Source organism: Aquarana catesbeiana, linkage group LG03 (assembly GCF_042186555.1).
Source record: "Aquarana catesbeiana isolate 2022-GZ linkage group LG03, ASM4218655v1, whole genome shotgun sequence".
NCBI classification, from domain to species: Eukaryota; Metazoa; Chordata; class Amphibia; order Anura; family Ranidae; genus Aquarana; species Aquarana catesbeiana.
The window spans coordinates 603,248,399-603,276,141 of NC_133326.1; the positions used below are offsets into that span (position 1 = coordinate 603,248,399).

The following is a 27,743-nucleotide window of genomic DNA, read 5'->3' on the forward strand; positions in this document are numbered from 1 at the left end:
ATAATTGCTAGGTTGACAAATCATCACTTAGGATAAGATTATTTCCTTTCCTGTGAAGGCCCACTGCCCCAGACGTATTAGATTTTGTGGCCTTTTCTTCCTGGTTTCCCAGATCTGTAAGGCTACCACCTGGTCTTCTGCTGATACATTTACTAAGTTTTACCAGGTGGATGATCAGGCCTCCACAGACGCTGGATTAGGTCAAAGTCTTAAGTGGGATATACACGTGCCAAATGTCAGGAGACAACGGCCAGTAAAAAAAAAAAAAAAAAAAGTCCGACATTTGATCTGTGTGTATGTTGGTCTGTCTGACAGAAGCCAGCCAGCCAGCCGTGCAAGCTGGAAAATCAGCAGCACAATAGCTCAGCAGAGGCGAGCTCTAGACTAATCTTGCATGGTTAGTACAGTGGCTCTGACCGGAGCTGACTGGAGGTCCTGTAAGATGTTTTATCAGGTCTTATGCCGCGTACACACGAGTGGACTTTACGGCAGACTTTGCCCGGTGGACGGGTTTCGTCAGACAATTCGATCGTGTATGGGCTCCAGCGGACTGTTTTCTCAAAAGTTGGACGGACTTAGATTTGAAACATGTTTTAAATCAATCCGTCGAACTCGAGTCTGGTCGAAAAGTCCGCTCGTCTGTATGCTAGTTCGACGGACAAAAAGCCACGCTAGGGCAGCTATTGGCTACTGGCTATGAACTTCCTTGTTTTAGTCCGGTCGTACGTCATCGCGTACGAATTTGACGGACTTTGGTGGATTGTGTGTAGGCAAGTCCGTTCATTCAGAAAGTCCGTCAAAGTCCGCCAGGCAAAGTCTGACGCAAAGTCCGCTCGTGTGTACGCGGCATGAGTCATCTTGTTCTATTAAGGCCACTTTCACACTGAGGCGCTTTACAGTCGTTTTTGTGCTAAAAATAGCATCTGTAAAATGCCTCTTCTTCAGCCCCAGTGTGAAAGCCTGAGTGCTTTCACACTGGGGCGGTGCGCTTGCAGGACAGGAAAAAAGTCTTGCAAGCAGCATCTTTGAGGCAGTGTATACACTGCTCCTAAATGGCCCCCGCCATTGAAATCAATGGGCCACTAGTTTCAGTGCTAACGCCCCAGTGTGAAAGTAGCCTAAGAGCATTGTTGGGCATGTTAGCCGCTATATTTAAGTGCTATTATCTGTTGAACCCTACACTCATCGGCACAAAATTTTATCGATCACACAAATGAAGTGGTGTATGCCATCAAATAAGGTAGAATGCCTTTTCCTTTATATTTAGTATAAAATGTCCCCAAGGGCTGTTTACCATGTTTGCCCCAACTTGGATATAGAAGGAAATGATGGTATGACAGATTGTATCATGTTGCATCCAGGTTTTCCATCCTGTCCCAATTACATCTTAGTGGTAAAAAAAATAAACAAAAAGCACTGGATGTCAGATTTGTTTACTTGTCATACATAAGTAATTTCTCTGAAAAACTGGTCCAACAGAATATCTGACACATATATACGGGTATCTCTTGTCATAGATATTTCCACTGGTACAGTGCCTTGAAAAAGTATTCATACCCCTTGACATTTTCCACATATTGGCATGTTACAACCAAAAAATGTAAATGTATTTTATGTGATAGACCAACACAATATGACACATATTTGTGAAGTGGAAGGAAAATGATATATTTTTTTTAATTATTATAAATAAATATGTGAAAAGTGTGGCATGCATTTGTACTCTGCCCCCTGAGTCAATACTTTGTAGATCCACCTTTTGCTGCAACTACAGCTGCAAGTCTTTTTGGGGATGTCTCTACCAGCTTTGCACATCCTAGAGAGTGACATTTTTTGCCCATTCTTCTTTGCAAAACAGCTCAAGCTCTGTCAGATTGGATGGAGGGCGTCTGTGAACAGCAATTTTCAAGTCTTGCCACAGATTCTCAATTGAATTCAGGTCTGGAGTTTGACTGGGCCATTCTAACACTCAAGTCTTTTGCAGTTTCTAACAGGTTTTCTTCTAAGATTGCCCTGTATTTGGCTCCACCCATCTTCCCATCAACTCTGACCAGCTTCCCTGTCCCTGCTGAAGAAAAGCATCCCCACAACATGATGCTGCCACCACCATGTTTCAGGGTGGGGATGGTGTGTTTAGGGTCATTTGCAGTGTTGGTTTTCCTCCACACATAGTGTTTTGCTTTTAGGCCAAAATGTTACATTTTGGCCTCATCTAATTAGAGCACCACCTTCCACATGTTTGCTGTGTCCCCCACATGGTTTCTCACAAACATGACTTCTTATGGCTTTCTTTCAACAATGCCTTTCTTCTTGCCACTCTTCCAGGATTTGTGGAGTGCACGACTAATAGTTTTCCTGTGGATAGATTCTCCCACCTGAGCTGTGGCTCTCTGCATCTCCTCCAGAAGTACCATGGGCCTTTTGGCTGCTTCTCTCATTAATGTTCTCCTTGCCCAGCCTGTCAGTTTAGGTAGACGGTCATGTCTTGGTAGGTTTGCAGTTGTGCCATACTCTTTCCATTTTCGGATGATGGATTAAACAGTGCTCCATGAAATGTTCAAAGCTTGGGCTATTTTTTTTTAATGACCTAACCCTGCTTTAAACTTCTCCACAACTTTATCTCTGACCTGTCTGGTGTGAACAGCTGTATTTATACTGAGATTAAATTACACACAGGTGGACTCTAGTTACTAATTAGGTGACTTCTGAAGGCAATTGGTTCCACTAGATTTTAGTTAGGGGTATCAGATTAAAGGGGGCTGAATACTAATGCACGCCACACTTTTCATGTATTTATTTGTAAAAAATATTGAAAATCGTTGATCATTTTCCTTCCACTTCATAATTATGTGCCTCTTTGTGTTGGTCTATCACATAAAATACATTTACGTTTTTGGTTGTAACATGACAAAATGTGGAAAATGTCAAGGGGTATGAATACTTTTTCAAGGCACTGTAACATATGGTGACACAGATGTCAAGCACTTACATATTCCCTTTTGATGTGTTTCAACTGCTGATCAAGTGCCTTGCTAGTATCTGCACCGTCCACACTAACATAGTCCACTGTGGATTCATGTGGCATCTGTAAAGTATAAATGTGTTAGTGTCATTAAACCCAAACCATTGAAAACTGTCAATACATGCTATATTACATTCTGTTCATACTCATCCACTAGAGCATTTGTTTTCTGTAGCATGCTCCAGTTTCACTTCCCTTCTAATCTGTTCATTTGCTCCTTATCTGAACAACCCATGTGACTATAGAGTCATACGTGTGCTCATATACTTAGTGGTAAATGACAGCCCGCTCCCTCCTCCTCCTCCATGTCCTCATATTGCTAATCGCTATGGGGGCAAGGTTATAAAATGGTGATTGATGGAGGCTTTACCTCCCTGTTAGTCCCAGCACGTAGACATAGGCTGGAGGGGCACAAAACAGCCTGTGATTGGCAGAACCTCTTTCAGATCTCTTTACAGTATAAAAAAAGCGAAAGCTATTGTCAGTCAACTTAAACTCCGCCTACACCATGTTACTGCAAAAAAATAATAAACATTTGCTTTGAAAAATAGATTTGTATGAAGCATTAACTGTTTTGTTGCTATTATTTACATTAATTCTCTATTCTAAAAATCTTTTTTTATGCCATGGGACATGTACAGCACCAATCAACACTGTGCAGACCAGTTGTGGCTGGTGCTCCATTTTTTGGGGGGGTGGTAAACATATCTGTCCACCAGTAAATCCCGCACTTACCTCATCTAGGTCGCGGGCCTGTGTCTACTTCTCGGTGTGTCCTGCTCGACGGCCAATGTGGTCGCTTCTCTTGGCTAATCGGGTCTCAGGACCTGCTTCCTGATTGGCAGGTAGGAGAATCAAGAAGACAATAGCGAATATTAATTTGCTATTGTTGCACAACTGGGTGGGCTCAGGGCGCAGTGCTCTGCGCCCCAAGCCTACCCTTTTTTGAAGCCAATTGGAGCATCAGGCTCTAAACATGTGCTTAAAAAAAAATAAAGACATTGAAATCCATGAGTCCGGCGCCCTGCATGTAGGTTAGGGGGCGGCACCCCTAATGGAGCAGCCACCACTGGTGCAGACAAACATTCATACAACAGCAGAGTACTAAGAAAGACCTGGGAAACGTCATGTGACATGCTTTTTTTTTTAGATTAAATTAAATACAGTAGCATGAACTTTATATAAATAGAAGGGATAATGGCAAGTAAAAATTGCATGTTTAGTTTTACTTTAAGTGATGATGATAATAACTTTCATTAATATGTCTGGATTTATAATGTAGAACTTAAATGAGAACAAGAGTCACCAGTAATAATGGAGCAAATGCAAAGTGCCAGTGTTGCCGATCAAGGGCTAAATCTGCCATAGTACAGCCTTCCTGGCCCTTGGGCAGTAGACTTATGCCCCATACACACGGTCGGATTATCCGATGGAAAATGTCCGATCGGAGCGTGTTGTCGGACATTCCGACCATGTGTGGGCTCCATCGGACATTTTCCATCGGATTTTCCGACACACAAAGTTTGAGAGCAAGCTATAAAATTTTCCAACAACAAAATCCGATCACGTCAATTCCGAACCGTGTGTGGCCAGTTCTGACGCACAAAGTGCCACGCATGCTTAGAAGAAATTCCGAGACGGAACAGCTCGCAATGGATACAGCACTTTCGTCACGCTGCAATGTTAAAAATTGTTTAATACAGCGTACTCTCTTCTTCTTTATAATGTGAGAAGAATGAGGTAGTTTTGCTGCTCATATTCACACAGACTTCTCACAAACTTCTTTCTTTATTATTTATTGTGATTCCCTCAATATATTTTATAATTTGTCACATCTGACCAAATTTTTTTTGGTTGGTTTTTAAATATTTCTCTTTTTTTGGGGTCAAGGCATTTTTTATTTTTTTTTTTTTTGGTGTTTTTTTATTTTTTCCAAGGCTGATGTTTTTTTTGTTTTTTTTGGGGTTTTACTCCATAATATTTTTGTGTGTGTTTTGTGTGTCAAGTTACCACAACACCATTATTATCTTGTATTATTTAATCTCAAGGAGGTTGTTTGCAGTTGGTGTCTCTTGTTAATTTCACATTGTATTTTTAAAATGTACCTGCCTCCTCACAAACAAACTGTCCTTTTTGGAGGAAAACACACATAGGCGAGTATAATTGAAAAAAAAATTCCTTTATTAAGGGCTCAGAACCAAAGAGGGAGGCAGCTCTGGAGAAACAGCTGAAATTGGTGAAGCCTTTGGCACCCAGGGCACATATCAACTATTTTCAAGCAAAATTGGTGGCCTGAGGAGTCCATATCTAAGGGAGTGCAGTCTAGTCCAGATGTCCCAGAGATCCAGAAAGCAGCAGATGACATCTGTGTCCCCAGGCTGTGGTCATACAAGAGACTGCATCTTTTGTCAGACCAGACTGAACCCAGGTCATCACTCTCTGGTCTTCCTTCCACGCTGTGGCTCTGGTGGTGGAGTTGTGGCAGGAGGAGGAGAAGGATGGTCCAACTCAATCACATCGGTATTGGGTGTGATTTCGCCACTTACCCCCTTAGTTAGGAGTTTATAAAGAAGTTTCTCATACATGAGGCGTTGACCCTCCTGCATGCCCTTCAGTTTGGTGGCAGCCATGCAGGCAAAGGCCTCTTCAGGAGTGGGTAAGGCTCTGAGGGACGCAGAAGCCTCCTGAATGAGCCTGAGCGCTGAATCCTGCATGTGAGTCCCCTTCCTGGGTCTTTTGTATGGAAGGCAGAGGGGCGGAACCTGCGATTCTGTCAGGCTGCGACTGGTCCCAGGCTCCTCCTGGCTGCCACTTAGCCCCGCCTCCTCCTGGCTGCCACTAACCCCCACCTCCTCCTGGCTGCCACATTCCACAGCCTCCTCCTGTATGCCACATTCCACAGCCTCCTCCTGGCTGAGGTCTTCCTGTGTATGAAAAAGGGACATAGTTTTAGTTTTTACTTCATCAATCACACACAATTTTCATCTCATGACTGTTGCAAATTGAATGTTAACAAATATAACAGACTATCCTTCTGAGCCCAGCATTTTTCATTCTTGGTCGAATTTTTGGTGCCCACTACTCTCTTGATATGTAAAACACTTTATTAAATCAGCAATTAGTGATCAATAATAAAATCTAGTAAACATCATTTATTTATTGACCAGAAATCTGTAGAAGAATTCTATACCTGACTCCCTCTGGGCTCCTCCACTTCTTCCTGGCTGGAAGTCCCAGGCTGGACATCGGAAGCCTCAGCTGGGGTGGAAGGAAGGGTTGAGAGGGATTCCCTGACTCCAGTGTGGTCTGACAGAAATCGCAGTCTCTCATAGTACCAGAGCCTGGGGACATAAATGTCATCTGCTCCTGCTCTGGATCTCTGGGAATCCGTGACCTTCTTGCACTCCCTTAGATAAGTGCTCCTCAGGCCACCAATTTTGGCTTTTGAATAGGGGATATTTGCCGTGGGGACCACCGGCTTCACCAACTCCAGCAGTTTCTCCAGCACTGCCTGCCTCTTTTGTTTATTATTGTAATGTGGATGTCTCACCTGCCACAGACAGGGCAGCTCCCTGTACTTGTCTATGAACAGGGGGAGGAAATTGTGGTCATTGAAGCCATCCATTTTCTCTGCAAGACACAACACAAGACAAACAGTAATGTCAGGCGAAACTCTCCTAATATAGTTACAATATAGGCCTCAATTTAGAAGCAGTATAGGCCCAAGTTTATATCTTACCTTCGTTTTCACGATCGGCGCCTCAGATACTCCTTCCTCCGCCCCTGACGTTCTTTCTAGTCTATTCCCCGCCCCTTCTCGTTCTGCGCAGTGGGGAAGAGCACATGGCGGAGTCTCAGCAGGTGCGTGCTAATTACAGCAACGAGGATGAGGAGGAGGAAAGCCCAGAGCCTGAAACGTCCCGATCCCGGAAGAGACAATTTAAGGCATCAAATATGTCCTTTGGGGAGATGTTGGAGCTGGTCGACATCCTGAAGAAGGCCGACTATGATGGGAAGTATGGACCTTAACCCAACCCCAATGCCAGAAAGGCCAAGATCATGGCAAAAGTGGTCAAGAGCCTGCACAGGGATTTCGAGGGTACGACGATCAAAAGATCAGCTCAGGAAGCGGTGGTCGGACCTCAAATTAAGAGAGCACGAGCAGTACAGAAAGATGCGGAGAGTGCTGCAAAAAAGTAAGTAGTTGTGCTGTGTTCCTATTCTTTATGTATATTACGTTCGTGCTGCTCCATGTGCTTTTATTAACTGTTATCCAGTTTCAAAAGGCAACTTTCATGTTCATGGGCACATTATTCGTTCGTATCAAACATAATTCGTTTGGCCATATGCATTTGCCAGCATTTTTTAGGGCCTACTTGTGTGAAAAGAATTGGGTTGTGTAGATGGGTTTGTTACTAGAATGAAATGCCAACTAGATTCTGTGTAAGGAGAGGACACTCAGCAGCAGTTTTCACATCTGGACGCTGGAGCACTAGTGTGGGACACAAGAACACCCTTTTTATTAGGGGGGCCACACAGGTGCTCCAGTGTATACTATAGGGGTGTCTCCATTTGTGAAGCTTGTACAAGACAGGTAAAAGTATTCAAGCTTGACAAAGGACAAGAAAAATGCCACATCTTGGAACTCTGCCAAAACAGACAATTGTACCCCACTTCCAAACAATGTTTCATATTCCTTTTTCTGCCATCAAATATCTGTGTGCTAAGTATACCTATTTTTTTTTACATAGGGGAGAAAAGACTCGGAGGACACCCCTCATCCGAGGAGACCAGAGACCCCCCCACCTCTGGAAGAAGGGGAAATCCACCTAAGGCCAGCAGAGCAGGAGGAGGAAGACGTGGTGGAACTAGTCACCACAACAGGTGAGTGTCTGCAACCACAGGCTCAGGTAAGAGATGGATGCCGCCATATTTATAATACATGGTGTTTTTTTGTTTCTATCTTTTTAGGGGATCGTGATGTTGTGGATCCAGATCCTTTCACCAGAGAAAGTGCACAGATCCTGATTGGGGAGATCATGGGGTGTAATAGGGACTTGGAAAACATTGTGAAAAGCATCAATGATGTTCAGCAAAAAATGAAGAACATCATTGATGTTTTAGGGAGAGTTTAAAACCCCTCAAAATGCCTTGGTTTTTTGTGGTGCCAAATTTATTTGTATTTTTTATGTCAATTTGTAGCAAAGCCAAATTTTGAAGAGGCACACAGTGTGTCAACATGTGCTATCTGCCATCACGGGAGATCAATGGATGCGTTTTAGGGGTGCAACCCCTTCCTCAATAATAAAGTAGCTGTGAGGAAGGGGTTGCACCCCCAAAACATGTCCCTTGATCCCCCGTGATGGCAGCTAGCACATGTTGACATTCGTAAATTTGTGTGCATCTTCCAAATTTGGCTTTTCCTGGGGTGACTGCACCCCATCTGAACGCAATATCAAACACAGTTTTTAAATACTCATGTCTGATATTGCCTTCAAGTTCTACCAAATGTGAACTTTGTAAGTTCTAAAGTTGTGTGTTTCTTGTTGGTTTTACACATGCCTGTTTTATCTTAAATGGACATTTCTACTTTATTCTAATGTGACCCCAAAAATTGTTAAACAACAAACATGTTGGTTTGTTTTAAAAACCTTTTGGAAATGCACATGTGATTGTGCTGGTATTAAAAAGATTCTTAATCAAGAATGTGTGGATTATTGTCTCAACGCTCCAACACATTTGTGGTGCTCTAATTGGTGTTTTCTGTGACAATGGGAGTTATTTCCTAAGGGAAAATACACTTTGCACTACAAGTGCAGTTTCAGTGCAGTTTCAAGTGCGCTTGTAGTGCAAAGTGCCTTTGCCTTTAGTAAATAACACCCAACAGTGCTTTGTAATGTTACACAATCACGCCTTTTTCAGGACTCACCACATTTCTGTCAGGATCAGCTACAAAAAACACAAGCAGTAAAAATGTCACCAAAGATCTGAGTTTTTTTTTTTTTTTCTAAAGGTTTTACACATTGTCTGGCATATTGATAGCCCCCCTACCCGCAAAGAATTCAAGGTATCTTAGCAGGACATCACGGGCACTCAGGGGGGGCAAGCCAGGACGGCCACTTTCAAGCGCCGTCAGGGTTGATTCATGTTGAATTTCGGCCTCAGGCCCAACTGAGCCAGCATAGTTGGCAGAATGTTGCCGTAAAAAGTTGTGTAGAACACAGCACGCCAGGATGATGTGATTCAGTTTGTACTCCGCCATATGTATGGGTGTAAGAAATAGGCGGAACCGGCTGGCCATGATTCCAAACGTGTTCTCCACCATTCTTCTGGCTCTGGCCAGCCGGTAATTAAAAACCCTCTGGTCCAGGGTGAGGGTCCTCATAGGGAATGGCTGCATAAGATGGTCCCCAGCGCAAAAGCTTCATCCACAACGAAGACGAATGGGAGTCCTTCCACATTGTCTTCTGGAGGTGGCAAGTCCAAGCTGCCATTCTGGAGACACCTGTAGAACTCGGTCTGACTCCACCATCGGACATCCAACACCACCGCCAACATCACAATACTATTGAACCCCTTATAATTATAATAGTACGACCCGAGTTGGGTGGTGGGACGATGTGGACTTGTTTCCCATCAATTGCCCCTCCGCAGTTAGGAAAGTCCCACCAGTGGGCAAAGTGGCAGGCTACAGTCTGCCATTCCTGTGACGTGGAAGGAAACTGTGGAGTCAAAACCAAAAAAAAAATTAGTCTTTGTGCACATAAACAGGGAAAGCAGATTAGACACAAACATTGTTGGCCAACATCAAGATAACATTTATTAGAGGAAATTTTTAGAAACCAAAGTATAAGGTCCAACTATCAGATTCACCCCCCCCCTCTCATGGGCCATTTCTAACATTATGGGGGGGGGGAACTCTGGGACAGGTAACCCTCTCCACTTCATTGAGAGATGAATGCCTAAATAATGGGTATTACTTTGAACAGCCCCTCGTTAGTTACACTATTGGCAGCCCACTGGACAGGTAAGAAGTGTCATAATACAAAGATATAAATACACATTGTACACATTTGAGCACATTTGGACATTCTGCTATTACCTATCAAGATAATAATAGTATATAAAAACTTGAAACAGTACCATTTGAAAGTATACAGGCAGGCCCTTGCACTACATGCTTTGGGGAATTCATCCATAAATATGACCACAAAAGAAGTGGGTATAGTGTGTATGGGTTTGGGAAAGTCAGCAGATAGATGATTGAGAATAGATAGAGAATTGGTATCAGCTGACTTAGCAGTTGGGGGGAGGGAGGGTTACAAATGATTTGGGAACCCCCCAAAAAAGCTTCTGGCACTCTGCCTGAATTTTAAGCACCAATCACATTTCTAAACATTTTAGGGGGGTTTTGGGGTAAAGCACTACTATGGAGCTGATAAAATACATTAAGTGACTACATGAGGTGAATCTAGGGCCAGGAGAGCATGCTGGGGAGGTAAGTGAAGGCAAATATGTATGAAGGACAAAAAAAATAATTGCATAAAAATCCAGCATGCATGCGGACAAAGTGGACATTCACAGTGTATTCCAATCATGGTAATTAGGGAACGAGGAAAGAAATACAATATATTATCAAACATATACAATAAAATGTGATATTAAAGGATAAAAATCTTACCTTAATATACTCCTTCTGCAGGACCTGGATTATGGCAGAACTGGTCTCTGGGATAATGATCCCCAGAGCCTGGGGGGAGATGCCTGTCGAGAACTTCAAGTCCTGCAGACTTCTCCCCGTCGCCAAGTACCGCAGGGTGGCGACAAGCCTCTGCTCCGGAGTGATGGCTTGCCTCATGCAGGTATCCTGCCTGCTGATATAGGGGGTCAGCAAAGCCAACAAACTGTGAAAAACGGGGTCCGTCATTGAGAGAGTTCCTGAAATCATCAGGATTATTCTCACGGATCTCACGGAGCAAAGGCATATGACAGAACTGGTCACGCTGAAGCAACCAATTCTTGGTCCATGAACTCCTCCCCACCCTGTTCATGGACTGGACTTGTGTCACGGTCAGGACCCCAACACCAAGCCCCCGCACAGCATGAACTCTACGAGGAGTACGTATACGCAACATGGCTAGGAAATGCTCAGAACGGAGTAACAGAACGCACTGAAGAACAGCAAGGCCTGTGAAGAGCGACCTGAAAAATAGTAACGAACGAACGAGAACACAATGACAAAGTCACGCGTAGCTTGCTTGCATGCACTGAAGAGCAGATACAAACCCACAAGCACAAACTGAACAGCAGAAAACGATCTGAAAACCACGAGTCTGAAAAAGCACGAATCGTCTCTCACCAAACTTTTACTAACACGAGATTAGCAAAAGGAGCCCAAAGGGTGTCGTGCTTGGTTCTGAACTGGCCTTTTCTAGTCTCGTCGTACGTGGTGTACGTCACCGCGTTCTTGGCGATCGAAAATTCCGACAACTTTGTGCGACCGTGTGTATGCAAAACAAGTTTGAGCCAACATCCGTCGGAAAAAATCCTAGGATTTTGTTGTCGGAATGTCCGATCAATGTCCGACCGTGTGTACGGGGCATATGGGCCTCTGTCCTTGAACTTCAGTGGGTACATGCAGCATGCTTTTGCATCATTCTGAGAATTCATTGTAGGTGCAGGTGACCTCAATTTGACTTTTACCTGCTTTTGAATTCCCATAGACTTACACTATATTGGTAGAGAAGTAGTTCTGAAGGGAACAAAACCACTTCAACACAGGTCCTTTTGAAGGTGCAGTAGTAAAGCCCATTTCCAATTTGTGTCTTTTTTTTTTTTATTTCTTTTGTAAGTTTGGCTGTGCTTGGCCATCACTGGACACTCCTGGAAGATTAAAAAATAAGGAAGATATCTGCGTTGTCTGCTAGCTATATGGAGCTTGTCTTGTTCTTTTAAGAGATCATTTCAAGCCAGTAGACAGGGATATCCAAAGGCCATCTTCTGAACAATGTTTATACCCCATAGCCTATGCAGACCACATGCCTGCAAACACATGCACAAATGGTTACAAAATTTTGGTTTTGTCTCCATCATCATACAAAAATACAAGTATACATATTCATAAGCATATTCTGTATTTGTAGCTTCAGCCATTTCTCAAATTATATTCAGGCACTCTCCCAGTGGGGAGTCCCAAACAAACAACCAAAATAACTGGGATGAAACATTAAATAAAAGCAGATGATATTCCATGTGTCTTTCCTGTGGTGTAACACAACCGCAAAGGCTTGTGTTATGTCAACTCAGTGCAGTTTTTCACTTCCCTGTTGCCAATAATTAAAACACTGTCTCAGCTCCCCTTTTTGACAGCTGTTTGTACTAGACATTTAATTGAAGGGAAGGCTACAAACCCCATATAACTAATTTATAATTGTGTTTGGAGGATACGTGGCACCTGCTATGCTCGGAGGGTCAGTATTGTGAAATGTATCTCGTTTTGGTGTAGTAGGGACTCACCAGTACAGGCAACGCACGGAACAAGTAGCTGAATGGATAGTAGAGGAGGTTCAGGAACGTAGCTGCATACAAATCAGCGTAACGTATCAGCTGGCTGGAGAAGAGCGTCTGCCGGGACCCGCTGCGGAACAAGCTGCCTGTCTTCCCATAACACATGTCCATCTCATGAGTAACTTTCTGTGTACAGAGTGGTAAGAAGAGTCAGGTAAAGGTCTTGTTTTTCATTTCAACACTTTCAAGACAAATGGTTTATAAAAATGTTGATATCTATAGTACAGAATTCATAGCATTTTTTAATATTGCTATTTATAATATTTTATTTTGTACATTCCTGTCCTTGATTTAAAAATCATGAAAAACTGAACTCCAGCCTTATGTTGAACAGGTGTAACAGGCTCCTCTGAATATTTTTACTCTAATTTCAATGCATATGGTGAGCCTCTCACAGTGTGCAATAGAAGCTGTAGCACCTCCCACCAGCTGTGATATTGTCTGCATTCCACAAAGACTCAGTGATGACACCACTGGATCTAAAACTAAGGTATGTAATGAAATTGGAAAAAAAATAGCATGTTGACGGGGGCAAGGAAGAACCAGGGAAGTTAAAATATAAACAAATTAAACTTCAACTTGAAAGTGGAAGTCCAGGCTAGAACCAACTAAGCTTAAAGTGGTTCTAAAGCCTTAAGCTTTCTACCTTAATGCATTATATGCATTAAGGTGAAAAACCTTCAGTGCTGCAGCTCCCCCCAGATACCCCCCCTCCCCTTTTCCTTACCTGAGCCCATCTAATCCAGCGATGGGCACGAGCTCAGCAGCTCCAACCGCTGTCTCTCTCCTCATTGGACAGATTGATAGCAGCTGGGGTGATTGGCTCCCGCTGTTGTCAATCAAAACCGGTGACACGGGAGCAGGGGGCAGGGCAGAGTCGCATTGTCTGTGTCAATGGAGGCAGCAGCGGGGTTCAGAAGCGAGCACACACGGGTGCCCCCAGGGAAAGCAGCTTACCCTGGGGGCACTCGATGAAGAGGAGGGGTCTGGAGCACTTGCAGGGGACCCCAGAAAAAAGAGGATCAGGGCTGCTCTGTGAAAAACTATTGCACAGAGCAGATAAGTATAAGCATGTTTGTTATTTTTATATAAAATAAAAAAAGAATCTTTATAACCACTTTAAACCAGCTCCCACCCACCTTCTAACTCCTATGCTAACTACCCTGTAAAAGGAAGATGCATATACCTACCTGTTCTCAAAGCGCTCTGGTCCAGTCAAGTAACCTCCCCAGTGGCCAGCTTCAGGGGAGAGAAGAGTGCCGACAATAGATTGAATGCCAGGGTGGTGATGTCACCCATAGCCTTACTATCGATTGTCAGCTGTCCCTCCATTCCCCTGAAGCCAGCCTCAGGATGCTGATCATGTGACAGGACTGAAATGAACTGAGAATAGGTAAGTATAAGCATCTTCTTTCTACAGGGTAGTTAATATAGGCATTAGAAAGTGGGTGGGAGCAGTTTTAAGCTTAGTTAGTTCTAGCCCAGACTTCTACTTTAAAGCATTTAGCTGCACTAATAAACACAACAGATTTCAGAGAAGAGTGATAAAAAATGCTTTGTTGCTGTCCCTGATAAAATAATAGTTATTTCTATACAGTAGAACAGTAGTAATCACCTTACTTGACACAGGAGGCCTTGAGTGTAGCCCCTGACATCACCAAAGGGTTGTACATAATTTCCAGTATATGTAATGCAATAGAAAACAGTCAGAAAACTGGACATACTACAGGAGATAGTTAGAGAGTGCAAGCATGCTACAGGAGATGGTCTACAAACTACATTGCAGTCATGCTACAGGACACGGTCTACAAACTACATTGCAGTCATCTTACAAGAAATGGTCTACAAACTACATTGCAGTAATGCTACAGGACATAGTCTACAAACTACATCACTGCAGGCATGCTACAGGACATGGTCTACACACTAGACAGTGGACATGCTACAGGAGATGGTCTACTCTATACACACTACACAGTGGGCATGCTACAGGAGATGGTCTTCAGATTACACCACAGGCATGCTACAGTAGATGGTCTACAGACTACATCACAGACATGCTAAAATAGATGGGCTACAGATTACACTGAGAGCATCCTACATGAGACTGTCTACAAACTACACTGCAGGCGTTTTACAGTAAATGGTCTACAGACTACACCAAGGGCATGCTACCTTTGGTGGTCTGCAGACTACACCACAGGCATTGTACAGTAGATAGGCTACAGACTACACCACAGGCACGCTACAAGAGATGGTCTACAGGCTACACCACGGGCATACTACAGTATATTGTCTGTAGACTACACTGTGGGCATGCTACAGAAAATGGTTTACAGAATACAGCCATGGCATAGGCATGGCTGGAGACTGAGGACATGCTGGTGACATTACAAAAGAATTGGGACATGGTCCAAGAGACTGCTAGAGATTAATACCATTTACAAGTAAGTGCTTCTTACAGCCCACATAAAAATTACTGGCACCGCATTTGACATTTCTCTCAACAAAATTAAATATAAAAGGTCACCGTTAGAGGAAAGAAATACACAAAAAACAAAGGACAGCACAGAAAAAGTGTGAAATAAATAACCAAAATACTTTAGCTAATAGAAACAATGTCTTGCAGGTTTAGCACTAGGGCAGAAGACAATTGAAAGGCTGTGTAATTAATATGGCTAGCTGGACATTTACATTAAATTCAACACGTTGCCGAATGGCCAGAGAAGTAGAACAAGTGTACCTGAATCTGTTTCTGAATTTTGCTGATATTGGGGTGCTCACTACTACCGCTATCCATGTCTCTACAAAAAAAGAGAATATTATTAATAATTAGAGTTTTTAGAATGGCAGCATAAAAATTGCAGAAAGCAACCTCTGCATTTTTCATCATATGACCAGTTTAAATCAATATTTGACAGGTCTACTGTAAGAAGAAAAGCATGAGCATGCACATGAGACTTACTGGTATAATTCTGCCAGAAAAATATCCAGACTCTTCAGCTCATTGAACAGCTCTGGGGAAAGAACAATATGATTTAAGGTCATAATACGATATATAGAGCAAATGTAAGTCTACCTTATATAGAATCACATAGGGTAGAGTTTTATACTAAACATATTGTTTATGATACTGAATGATAGCGGACAGTGCTAAAAGAATATGTCACAATAATCACATCAATACTATTACCAAATTCTCTGAAAAGTTAAAAAAATATCCTTGGAATCTCTGTAGAATGTGATATTACTTTATAAGACCAGTCTAAATGGGGGGGGGGGGAGCACACGGGCAAGTGGGAATTGAAGAGCCGAAAGCCCTCTTCAACTAGAAATTCAGTACAAAATACTAAAAATGACTGTAAGAAACTGTTATTTTTTGTTGCTTGATTTCTTTGTAAAAGATAGTATACTTGTAGCCTTGTACAATACATATAGTAAATATTTACTATGGTTAGTTATTTTGAAAGTTTGTAGAATATTTGCATGTATTTATTAGTAGCATTTTGTTTTAAGTGGCATAAACCATATAACTAAGCTAAACACTTTTACAAAACCTACTGCAACCTAAACTGCATAGTTTGTTACACAACGAAGGTTGCATCATAAATATAACAAACTGCTACAGACTCCATTCACCTGCTACTATGCATGGTAAGAAAGGGTGATTTTCAAACAGGACCAACCAGGCAATGGCTGTAATCAATGCTGTTGGTATCAGAGCGACCGACTAAGAATTGCACAACTTAGTTATTTGGGTTATAGCTGATGTAGTTGGTGAATAGAAAACCGATTTATAACACTATTTGACAATTTAAAGGCAGACTTTAAACACCCTTTATCGAAATACTGCACTTGCCCTTGTAGTGTGCTACAATATAGATCTGTGCTAAATCTTAGCATTGCTTAGGTTCTGGCAATAGTTTGAGGATGTCCAAAATCTTCCCCTACAATACTGCAGATAATCACCACTTTTCTCAGTCCAGATACTGAGCTCTTTGGCCAGCTCAGGCACAACAAGAAATGTTCTCCATCCCTGCCTTTTCTTTGACTTCAGGATGTCCCCAAATATGTGATCTCCCACATACATAATTTCCTTCCCCTTCACTCCAAGGAGGTCACTCACAATGTCCGAAGAACCTGGCAAAGAGAGATGGGGGAATAAACCAAACTGGAAATGTTAACCAGAGGTATCGAGACATGTGTAAATTATATGAAAACATACAGTATATAACATCTTCTGTGAGCCTTTATACCTTTGTATTGTCTGATAGAACAGATTGGAAAATGGTCAGCTTTATATCTGAATTCAAATTTAAGACATGATCACACATGTTTGAAGGTTCTCACTTATCCTGGTCATGGTAGATCTATAACAGTTATTCACATTCAGCTGAACTTGTTCTGTAATGATAACGACATTTGGTAGCTTATCCACTTCTTCACTTCTAATGGGTGTCATGAAAATATCCCAATATTTGTAATGGCACAGGGAGCACAGACACCTTTATCCAATCACCATGGAAAGGCAAATGATAGCCTTCCCATGGTGATTGGATAACCATGTTGGTAAATGCTCACATAAGCTACAAATAGTCCTCAACATTACAGAATAAGTTCAGTTGAATACGACTAACTACTACTAGATACATTTACCAACAGTTGCAATTTAAACACATTTCTATTCAAAGCGGAGATTCACTTGGTTTTGTGTCCAGGAGCGTTGCTAGGTCTGCAAAAGATCTGGGGCTAGAGCCCATAGCAGCGGTCACCAACCTTTTTGCAGGCCTATGGGGGGGGGGGGGGGATTACGCCGGTGGTAAGCCATATTTCGCTGACAATGGCTGGTGTTGGCGCTTTAATCCACCTGGCACCATGGTTGATATGGTGTCAGGGTGATTGCAGCGCATTGTTTCTATTGTTCCATTCTAATATATAATGAAGTTGTTCAACTCACCATAATGCAAAATCAGTGGGAGCCCTGGGTGTGTCACTTGCCCTATCTCCTGCCGCCAGCTGCAGCGCGTCACTTGCCACCGTCACCTGTCCCCAGATGTGGATTGTCGCTTGCCACTTTCACTTGGCAGCAGATGTGGATTGTCACTTGCCACGTCACACGCCACCATTTGCAGATTGTCACTTGCCAAGTCACACGCCACCATTTGCAGATTGTCACTTGCCACGTCACCTGCCACCATTTACAGATTGTCACTTGCCACATCTCCTGCCACGATTTGCAGATTGTCACTTGCCACATCTCCTGCCACCATTTGCAGATTGTCACCTGCCATGTCACCCATTACCAGATGTGGGTTGTCACTTGCCAACTGATGTGGATTGTCACTTGCCATACCAGACAATGCCACCAAATGTGCATTGACACTGCATTAGTGGCAGGCTGGCAGCATTGGTCGATTCAGTCAGGGCAGGAGAGCGGTGATGCGGGGTGGGCAGTGAGAGATGATCTCGCTGCTCCCCGTCGCACCTCCGACATTGAAGCAAGGGAGTCTGGCTGAAAAGTGGAGCTCCGCCGATGACAGGAAGCACGTGACCTCCACTCCACCGCACTGTGAGGGCAGAAGAGCGCTGATGTGTAGCGGGCAGTGAGAGATGATATCTCTCTGCTCCCCGCCACACCTTGCTCCCACATTGAAGAGGCCCAGCTGTGAAGAGCTCTGATGTGGAGCGGGTGGAGAGAGATGTCATCTCTGCTTGTGCGCCCGCACACTTCTCTCCTTTCCTGCTCCTGTCTCATGCAGCCAGCCCGCCTGCCACAGTGCCGCAGCAGCCACAGCCGTGACCCGCTGGTTAGGCAGGGACCCTGTGGCAAGAGACTCGGGGCTATGGGCCCCAGATTCGGGGCTATAGCCCCAATAGCCACCCTCTAGCGACGCCCCTGTTTGTGTCTATTAAAAGTCAGCAACTACACAAAGTGTAGCTGCTGACTTTTAATAAACACACACTCACCTGTCCCACAGTCCGCCCAAGCCCTCAGTTCTCTCCCTTAGTTCTCTCCAGAGTCGGCATCATAAATGGGGGCACCCGGCTGTGACAGCTTGCGGCTTCACAGCTGGGTGCACACTGGGCAATCTTCTAGAATCTGTGATGTGTCCCAGATGATTGCAGAAAGGGAGGGGGAGAGGAGAATTTCTGGAGCGGAAGTGGGGAGCTGGATACCCGTCAAAACTAGGTACCCACTCCCCCCTCCCCAAAAAAAAGACATGCCAAATGTGGCATGTAAGGGGATGAGGAGCCCTTAAAGCGGAAGTTCCACTTTTGGGTGGAACTCCGCTTTGAAGGTATCTTTAGACACAGGAAAGTCAAATTAAGTATCTCCTATGACAGATTCCTATAAAGACACGTCTGTTGACCTTTGGTTTATTCCATTCCCAATCATTATTTTCCGTTTTTTTTCATAGGCCAATGAAAAGGCAAACAGGAAAGGGATAGTAAAATTGAATGAATACCTCAAGCATTATTTTAAACTACAATTAATCCAGTTTTGTATTTATTAAATAAAAAAATTTTTTTTTAAATGTAGAAATATAAGCAGGGCTTACACTAGTAGAATTCCATCCCAAATTTTTGATATCTAATTGTTGGTGGGTTCAAATCGTCATTATTTTTCGACCATAGTGACAAAAAAATTTGAAGGAGTGAGAAGGAAGATTTTTCTAGAATGAACACATTTCTAACAGTGTATGTCATGGTTTGCCTTCAAGAAATACCGTACATTTATTCCTAAGTCAAATGTTGAAAGCAAACAAAATTAAATTTATTTGTCAAGTCTTTGAAAGTATTGAGAATTTTTGTACAAATGTTAGAATATTCTTACAAACATTTGTTTGAAAATCTACTAGTTTATGGCCACCCTTATGCCCCGTACACACGGTCGGACTTTGTTCGGACATTCCGACAACAAAATCCCAGGATTTTTTCCGACGGATGTTGGCTCAAACTTGTCTTGCATACACACGGTCACACAAAGTTGTCGGAAAATCCGATCGTTTTAAACACGGTGACGTAAAACATGTGCGTCGGGACTATAAACGGGGCAGTAGCCAATAGCTTTCATCTCTTTATTTATTCTGAGCATGCGTGACACTTTGTCCGTCGGATTTGTGTACACACGATCGGAATTTCCGACAACGGATTTTGTTGTCGGAAAATTTTATCTCCTGCTCTCCAACTTTGTGTGTCGGAAAATCCGATGGAAAATGTCCGATGGAGCCCACACACGGTCGGAATTTCCGACAACACGCTCCGATCGGACATTTTCCATTGGAAAATCCGACCGTGTGTACGGGGCATTAGACTGGAACAGGGAGGAGCAGAATTGTACTGCATACTATTGTCAGGTTAACACTGGGAGCTTGTTAACAGGAAGCAAGAGCAGAGTGATGACATCATTAGTATAAAGATACCTTTTCACTGCCCCATCAACAGACTGAGGCTGGTTCGGTGACTAACTGTATCACTTCAAGTGGACTTGCATTTTGCCCATTCAGGACATAGGAATAAGTGTGCTGGATAGCAGGAATCTTCTTCCATACGTTCCCTCAGTACTCTATTTCCCACACTACTCTTTTTCCTTACCGAAATCACTGTGTATCAGTGTGTAAGCTTCAACCTAGCTTAGTACTTACACAGGGCTAAGGGAACACCCCCAACACCGCCACCATGTTTTGGCTATCACACAGGAAGTGAATAGAAATCTCCCCAATGAGACACTGATGGGAAAAAAAACTGAGGGGTTAAAGCCATCCCTTACTCTATCCAAAATGAAAAAAAAAAAAGGTTTTTTCTTTAGTTCTTCTTTAAAGAAGGATCAACCACTAACTACTGAAGGATTAAATCTGCACCAAATGTCCAGTATTTTCATTCTGTCATTACTCCTATTTGTATTCCATGTCCAAGGACCAAACATCATGTGATTCTTTGAGATGCACTGAGAAGAGACCCATGACACCTACCTCCAGAGTACACTGCACAATGCTGGTGGGGACCCGTGTAAGTTCCAATCCTTAGCTTCCCATTGTCCTATTAAAAAAACATTGAGTGTTTAAATTGCCAAAGACCATTTTTTTTTTCATTTGGTTTAATTTCACAAAACATCCTCCAGAGGATATTAACAACTACAATGAAATATTGATTGTCAATAGTATGGGCTATTGGAACAAATTAAAATCTGTTTTAAAATTCAGCTCTTACTGTGTTGACTTGACGCAGAACTGTCCCCTCAGCAAAGAAAAGTGGCTTCCTTGTGTCCACAACAATCAAGTCAAAATACGAGCGCCATGTTTTCCTAGTCGGTTCATGATACTGCATAATAGTGACGAAGAGAGGAGGAAATATTACTGAATACAGAATTGAGCAACATTTATTAGACAGTTTAATTGAAGAAAAACATTTGAGTTGCAAGCCCCAAAAGCTGGGAGACATCTGAGACAGTGTCCTCAGTTAGGTCTAACAGTTATATTCATGCATCACATAATATGCCAAACATTTAATAAAGAACCTATCTTTATATTGTGCTTCTACCACTAGCCATACACATTATATCTATCCTGATTATTGGACTTGTATGGTCATTCTGTACAGAATTCGCTTACATTGTGTTTTGCAGTGTATAGCTTATACTGTATAATATCATCTACTCACTAATTCTGCATAAATATATTATTATCAACTAGTCTAAAAGAGATCAGTACGTTAAAGCCTAAGTGCACCAAAATTACAAACAGAAAATTAAGCACAAGGGACATAACTCACCGACAGCTGGATATGTCCCTTGTGCTGATTCTTCTTCTATTAGTGAAAATCTTCCTTCTGCCCTTGCCCACCTTCCCCAGTTCATCCGTAAACTTACAGTGCAGCGGAGTTTAATACAGCTAACGGGCTGTCTCAGGCTCTCATCAAGAGACCCTGACTATGCCCGCCATTTGTGCCCAGCTGCTCCATTCATAGCTTTACTACAGCTTCTATAAATTTAATGGGATCTATAAATGGAGGATCAGCTTGACAGTCATTCTTTGTCAATGGCACAGGCTATGATATTAACCTGTAGAGGTCCATTATAGTTATCTATCTCCAATGTTCTATAGTTAAGGGACATTCATTTGAAAAATAAATTTGCATTCTTTTTTTTTTTTTTTTTTTACATTGGATACTATTACACTACTACTATTACACCCATAATTAAAGGTAAAGTTTCAACACAAAGTTAGGTATTTTTTTATTATTATATTGCTAAGCATTCTGTGCAATACAGAACCTAGTTTCTGATTGAATGCAAATACCAACAGAATTGAATTGACTGCCATGTGAAATTCCGATACTTTCCTTTTGGACACTTTATGCTTTCAATACTTTTATTGATTCTAAGAGGTTCAACTGTGTAGCCCACACAGGGGAAAAAGATCAATGAATACAACAAAGCATGCAGAAATATTTCTGAAGACAATAATTGCAGGAAACAGTGTCTTAGTGGCTTATTGTCTAGGACCAATATGCAAAGTCATTGGTCTCTCAACTTGTTCACCTTCAGGGATGTAGCTCAGCATAAGTAACTGGTCTTTGACAAAGTGGTGGAGGAGGAAGGTTGAGAAGGAGGTAAAAGTGCAGTGAAGGGGGAAAAGAGACAGGGGAGAAGTATACTGCCAAGGGAAAGCAGAAGGGAGAAGGGATGGGTAAGGAGAACAGAAGGGGCTGGGGGTTTCGCCTCATTACTCAGGTCCACAATAGAGAGATGCATATAGCTAAGGATAAGGACATAAGTAAGCCAAAGGCTCCCAGATTTTTAGAAGCTTAAGCGGAGAGTCCTGAAGAATATTGGGCAACTCATTTTGAACACTTTTCATGCAGGAAGTCCAATCAGAATAGAGGCTAAGGCTAGGAAGTGGAGTTTTAAAAGGGCAAGTGCCTTGTTGCCATTTGAAGGGGGCACTGTTGCACTCAGTAATAGGGATGGTGCAAATATTCATAGAACCATTTGGTGCTCTGTGGGTGCGGGACAGTTCACTGACTTGCAGAGACTGTGGAAACAGGGGAGAACTACACTGTGCCAAGATAATAGGCTGATGAGTTAGTGAGTCATCCACTCTCTATTATCAATATATATTGGTACTTTTAATATAATGCTGTCTTGATTTTTTTTAGCAGTGTGTACAGGGTGCAGTTTCTGTACTTGCCAAATGTGCTACTTTCCATAGATATACCCCTGAGGTTGGGTTCACACCTTTCCATCAAAGCTGTGTGCATGCATTGATGGACATTCCAACATATGTGTTAAAGCGCAAAGTTGTGCATGGGGAATAGGCATCAACCTATTATAAGTTCCTAAATGAGGCGTTATGTTTTTTTGGCCTGCTGTTTCTCCACAATATGTGTCTAATTCTATAGACACATATAGAGATGGGCTCGGGCGTGTGTTCAAAATCCCACATCCCTGATCCCGCCAGGAAGCCGACACTGCACACGGCTAATCACAGGCAGTGAGACTTTTCCTGATCTGTGCAGCAGCGAACCAGGAAATGTCTCACTGCCTGTGATTAGCCGTGTGCAGGCTTCCTGGCCGGATTGGGCACGTGGGATTTCGAACACGCCGAGCCCATCTCTACAGTATATGTGTCTATAGAATTAGACATTCCCACGCTGTTTACAATCTAATTCTAACATGTGGGACACTGATTGTACAGAGCATAGCCACCCGGCTGCCAGAAGTTAAGAAGGGAATTAAAGCAGGTTTATACTGAGTTATATAGAACAGCTGAGCGTCTTCTTTTACTAAAACTCCAGCCATCCGAACCCTTCAGACATTTACCAAGTGGTGCTAGGTAGTCAAATTTAAAGAGACTAAAAAACACATTGTCGGAAATGTCAGCGCTGGTTACCTTCAGCTGTCAACTTGAGATTAAGTAAGAGAATAACAGGGTGAATCCTAAAACAAATAATGCACTAATTACAAGAGTAGGGGGCTTTGGAGGGGATTAGAAGGGTATCAACCTAACCTGACACAGCTGTGCTTCAATAGCACACACTTCATCACACAGGCCTGGTGTACTGGCAGCCAGTAACATAATAATCAAGATATGTCACAAACAGGTCCCCAATGTCCCAGCACAGGTGATTAAATCATTGCAGAGCCAGACAGAAAATAATACAGTTAAGTAATGTCATCAACATTCGTGTATTATACCCTGGTCTGTTTAGAAAACTACAGGCCTGGCAGCAATGTGTGTCCAGAATTCCGTTTTAGGAAACATACTAGAGAAATACAAGGTCATTGCTGACTTCTTTCTGAAAATACTAGCTGGCTTCTACCTGTCTTTCAATTAATTTCTTGCAATCATTGACATGGAAAAAGCATGTGGTAAGTGACTTGTTTATGGTAGAAAGTATTAAGGCCAATGGCTCAGCATGACAACCAGGCAACTAGTTTTTTCCGAAGGAGGGGTCAGCAACTGATATATATGTATATATATATATATATGTATGTATATATATATGTATATATATATATATATGTATGTATATATATATATATATATATAGATAGATAGATATATTATCTATCTATCTATCTATCTATCTATCTATCTATCTATCTATCTATCTATCTATCTAGATAGATAGATAGATAGATAGATAGTGCTGGGATATATATATAGATATATATCTATATATATAGCTATATATATATAGATATATCTATATATATATATCCCAGCACAGGTCTACTCTAAAGCTGGCAATACATTATACAATTTTTTTTAGATTTACCTTCAACTATGTAGTGCAAGGGCTTGCCTGATTGTATACAAATTGAAAGCGTTTTTCACATATAATATGGTGTGGGTAAATGTAAAGGAAAATTGTATAATGTATGGCCAGCCTATGGCTTTGTTCACATGAGCGTGATGGTATCACAATGGACGTGGCTTCTTCTGACAGCAGTTAGGGTTGGTTCCCCAAGAGGCTTCCTAGCCTTTCTCCATACAAAGGACTCCCCTGCTTCCCCTGGCCAGGGCTGCTTGGGACCATGAGGCTTGATCCCACTGCACTGTTACATGCAACAGTACAAGACTACATTTGTGAGTGCACTAGTTATGAGTGTTTTTCTTGAATAAATCCTACTGTTTTTAATACTGCACTCAGCCCCTGTTCACATTGAAGCAACTTGTCATGCGATTTGACAGGTCAAATCGCGTGACAAGTTGCATCCTATTGCCGGGGAAGGCACTGTTCAAATCGGTGCAACGCCGACTTTGTGTTGCCACATCGTTTTAAAAAAGTAGTACATGCACTACTTTTGGCGATTTTGGGTGTGACTTGAATAGACACCTGTGCATGAAGCTGCACAGAAAGTCGCACTGAGATGCGGCTTTGACATTTTTTTTCTATTTTATCTTTTACATTTTTTTGTTTTATCTTTAATTTTACTTCTGTTTTATCTTTACATGTACCCGAAGTTCCCTGCTTTGCCCTCCATGCTGCAAAGGACTTCTTCTGAGTTATAGTAGCCATGTGTCTAGTGTCTGTTTGGGCTTCCTGTGTGTTTATTTATATTGATTTATGATTGTAATTGCTAGGCCCACTCTCTATTTACTATTTTTTTTTTCTTCAGACTTCATGTACACTGCTGCTTAAGGAGCAGTTGGGTGTTTTTTTCAGCTGCCCCTGAACTCTCTTCTGAGTTATCTTGTCGTTTATAGTGGTTTCTAGGCAGTTGAGTTTAGATGCAGTTTTTGGAAATCAAAAAAATGTGTTCAGGACGCATGTTCAGACGCATTTGAAAAACCAAATGGCTGTAACAGCTTGTAAACGCTGTTTGTAACTCGCGTTTAGCCGCCGCGTTTCGTTTACATGAAGATACATTTTTGACCATTTAAAAAAAAAATGTGGCATGCAAATGTGGCAAAACGGACATTTTTAAATGTTCGTTACTATCTGTCAAGTTAAATCATTCAGGAGAGGTTTTAAAACGTCATGTACATTAAGCCTAACTTGTCACTGACCATTTCTTGATCTTGGTGGTATTTTGTATACATAGTATTCATATGCTTGATCTTGTCTGAGATACTAAGGGTACATACACTGATGGGTGAACTGGGGTACTCTAGAATGTAGATCACCGGTGCGTGTGTATATAAATATATCTCTTGTCATGTTGTTTTCCTATTGCTACAGGAGAATGTACATTCTCTCATCCTGCGATGAATGCGTGACAAATCCCAATGTTGTGATGAGCATTACTAGAAGAGGCTCAGGTTTATGGGGGATTTCTCACCGCTCTCTGAAGTGGGTATCCAGCCTAGGCAGCTCCTAAAAATAATCAGGTGCTTTGGTTATATCCTCCTGTTGTTTTGTTGTGGGAAGCCATGAATGGCTTAAATGTATCTAAGACAGGGCTTTGTATTGTAAGAATTAGGTCCACTAATCAAAGTATCCAAAATAGGAGTTGCCTACATTTCCCATTTCCCCATAGCAACCAAATAAATCCAAACCCTCAGTGTCCTTCATTGTCTGGTGCAGATCTGAATCCATTGCTATGCAGTAAATAATTATTTGATCCCCTGCAGATTTTGTAAGTTTGCCCACTTACAAAGAAATTAAGGATCTATAATTTTTATCATAGGTGTATATTAAATGATAGAAACAGAATATCAACCAAAAATCCAGAAAAAAACCCATGATACAAATGTTATAAATTGAGTTGCAGTTCATTGATCCCCAAGCAAAACATGACTTAGTACCTGGTTGAGAAACCCTTGTTGGCAAGCACCGAGGTAAGACGTTTCTTGTAGTTGGTGACCAGGTTTGCACACATCTCAGGATGGATTTTGGTCCCCTCTTCTTTACAGATCCTCTCTAAATCCTTAAGGTTTCTTGGCTGTCGCTTGGCAACTCGAAGTTTCAGCTTTCTCCATACATTTTCTATAGGATTAAGGTCTGGAGACTGGCTCCACCCCATGACCTTAATGTGGTTCTTCTTGAGCTGTTAGTTTGTTGCCTTGGTGACATGTTTTGGGTCATTGTCATGCTGGAAAACCCATCCATGACCCATTTTCAGTGTTCTGACTGAGAGAAGAAAGTTCTCATCCAAGATTTTACAATACATGGCCCGGTCCATTGGCCCCTCAATGCGTCAAAGTTGGCCTGTACCTTTAGCAGAAAAACAACCCCAAAGCATAATGTTTCCACCTCCGTGCTTGACTGTATGGATGTTGTTTTTAGGGTCATAGTCAGCATTTTTCTTCCTAGAAACACAGTGAGTCGAGTTAATGCCAAGGAGCTCAATTTTGGTCTCATCTGTCCACAGCACTTTCTCCCAATCCTTCTCTGAATCATTTAAATCATTTGGTAAACTTCAGACGGGCCTGTATATGAGGAGGGGGGACTCGCCGTGTTTGGAGGAAGAAAAATGCTGACTATGACCCTAAGAACACCATCCCTACAGTCAAGCATGGAGGTGGAAACAATATGCTTTAGGGCTGTTTCTCTGCTAAAGGTACAGGCCATATTTGCCGCAATGAGGGGCCAATGGACGGGGCCATGTATTGAAAATCATGGATGAGAACCTTCTTCCCTCAGCCAGAACAATGAAGATGGGTCTTCCAGCATGACAATAACTCAAAACATGCCGCCAAGGCAACAAAGGAGTAGCTCAAGAAAAAGCATATTAGGTCATGTAGTGGCCTAGCCAGTCTCCAGACCTTAATCCTATAGAAAATTTATGGAGGGAGCTGAAACATCAAGTTGCCAAGCAACAGCCAAGAAACCTTAAAGTGGATGTAAACCCAATGCATAAAATTTGAGCTGGGCACATATATCTGTAGTATTTTTTTATCTCTCTTCAAAACACTAAGTCCCATGGCATTCTCCTGCTCCATTCTTCTGTTACCAGCATGATAACTTCTGACATGTTCTCTGACACATGTGATAAAGCCAGCCAGAATTTTGTGTCAGGGTGGGTGCTATAAATAGATTAGCAGAAAGCTGCTCTACTCATAGGACAGCTCTGAAAGTCTCTGTCTATGTGGAGGGGTGTGTGTGTGTGTTTCCTCCAATCAGCTGTCTCCCAGTGTAATCCAACACTACACTGCTACTGCTGAATGTGAATATGGGAATGTGAATGGGAAGTGAACATTTTAAC

The 27,743-nt window shown here is 42.3% G+C and overlaps 1 protein-coding gene across 1 annotated transcript in view; it reads right to left on the reverse strand.

Moving 5' to 3' along the window:
• NT5DC4 (5'-nucleotidase domain containing 4) overlaps window positions 1-27,743 on the reverse strand; it is a 101,242-nt gene that overhangs the window by 13,607 nt on the left and 59,892 nt on the right. The window contains exons 11-17 of the mRNA XM_073622119.1: window positions 20,801-20,911; window positions 20,563-20,629; window positions 16,559-16,729; window positions 15,555-15,606; window positions 15,333-15,393; window positions 12,539-12,715; window positions 2,990-3,085 (exon numbers count right to left, since the gene is read on the reverse strand). Of these exons, the coding sequence (XP_073478220.1) occupies window positions 2,990-3,085; window positions 12,539-12,715; window positions 15,333-15,393; window positions 15,555-15,606; window positions 16,559-16,729; window positions 20,563-20,629; window positions 20,801-20,911 (735 nt within the window). The remainder of the gene's footprint in view (window positions 1-2,989; window positions 3,086-12,538; window positions 12,716-15,332; window positions 15,394-15,554; window positions 15,607-16,558; window positions 16,730-20,562; window positions 20,630-20,800; window positions 20,912-27,743) is intronic.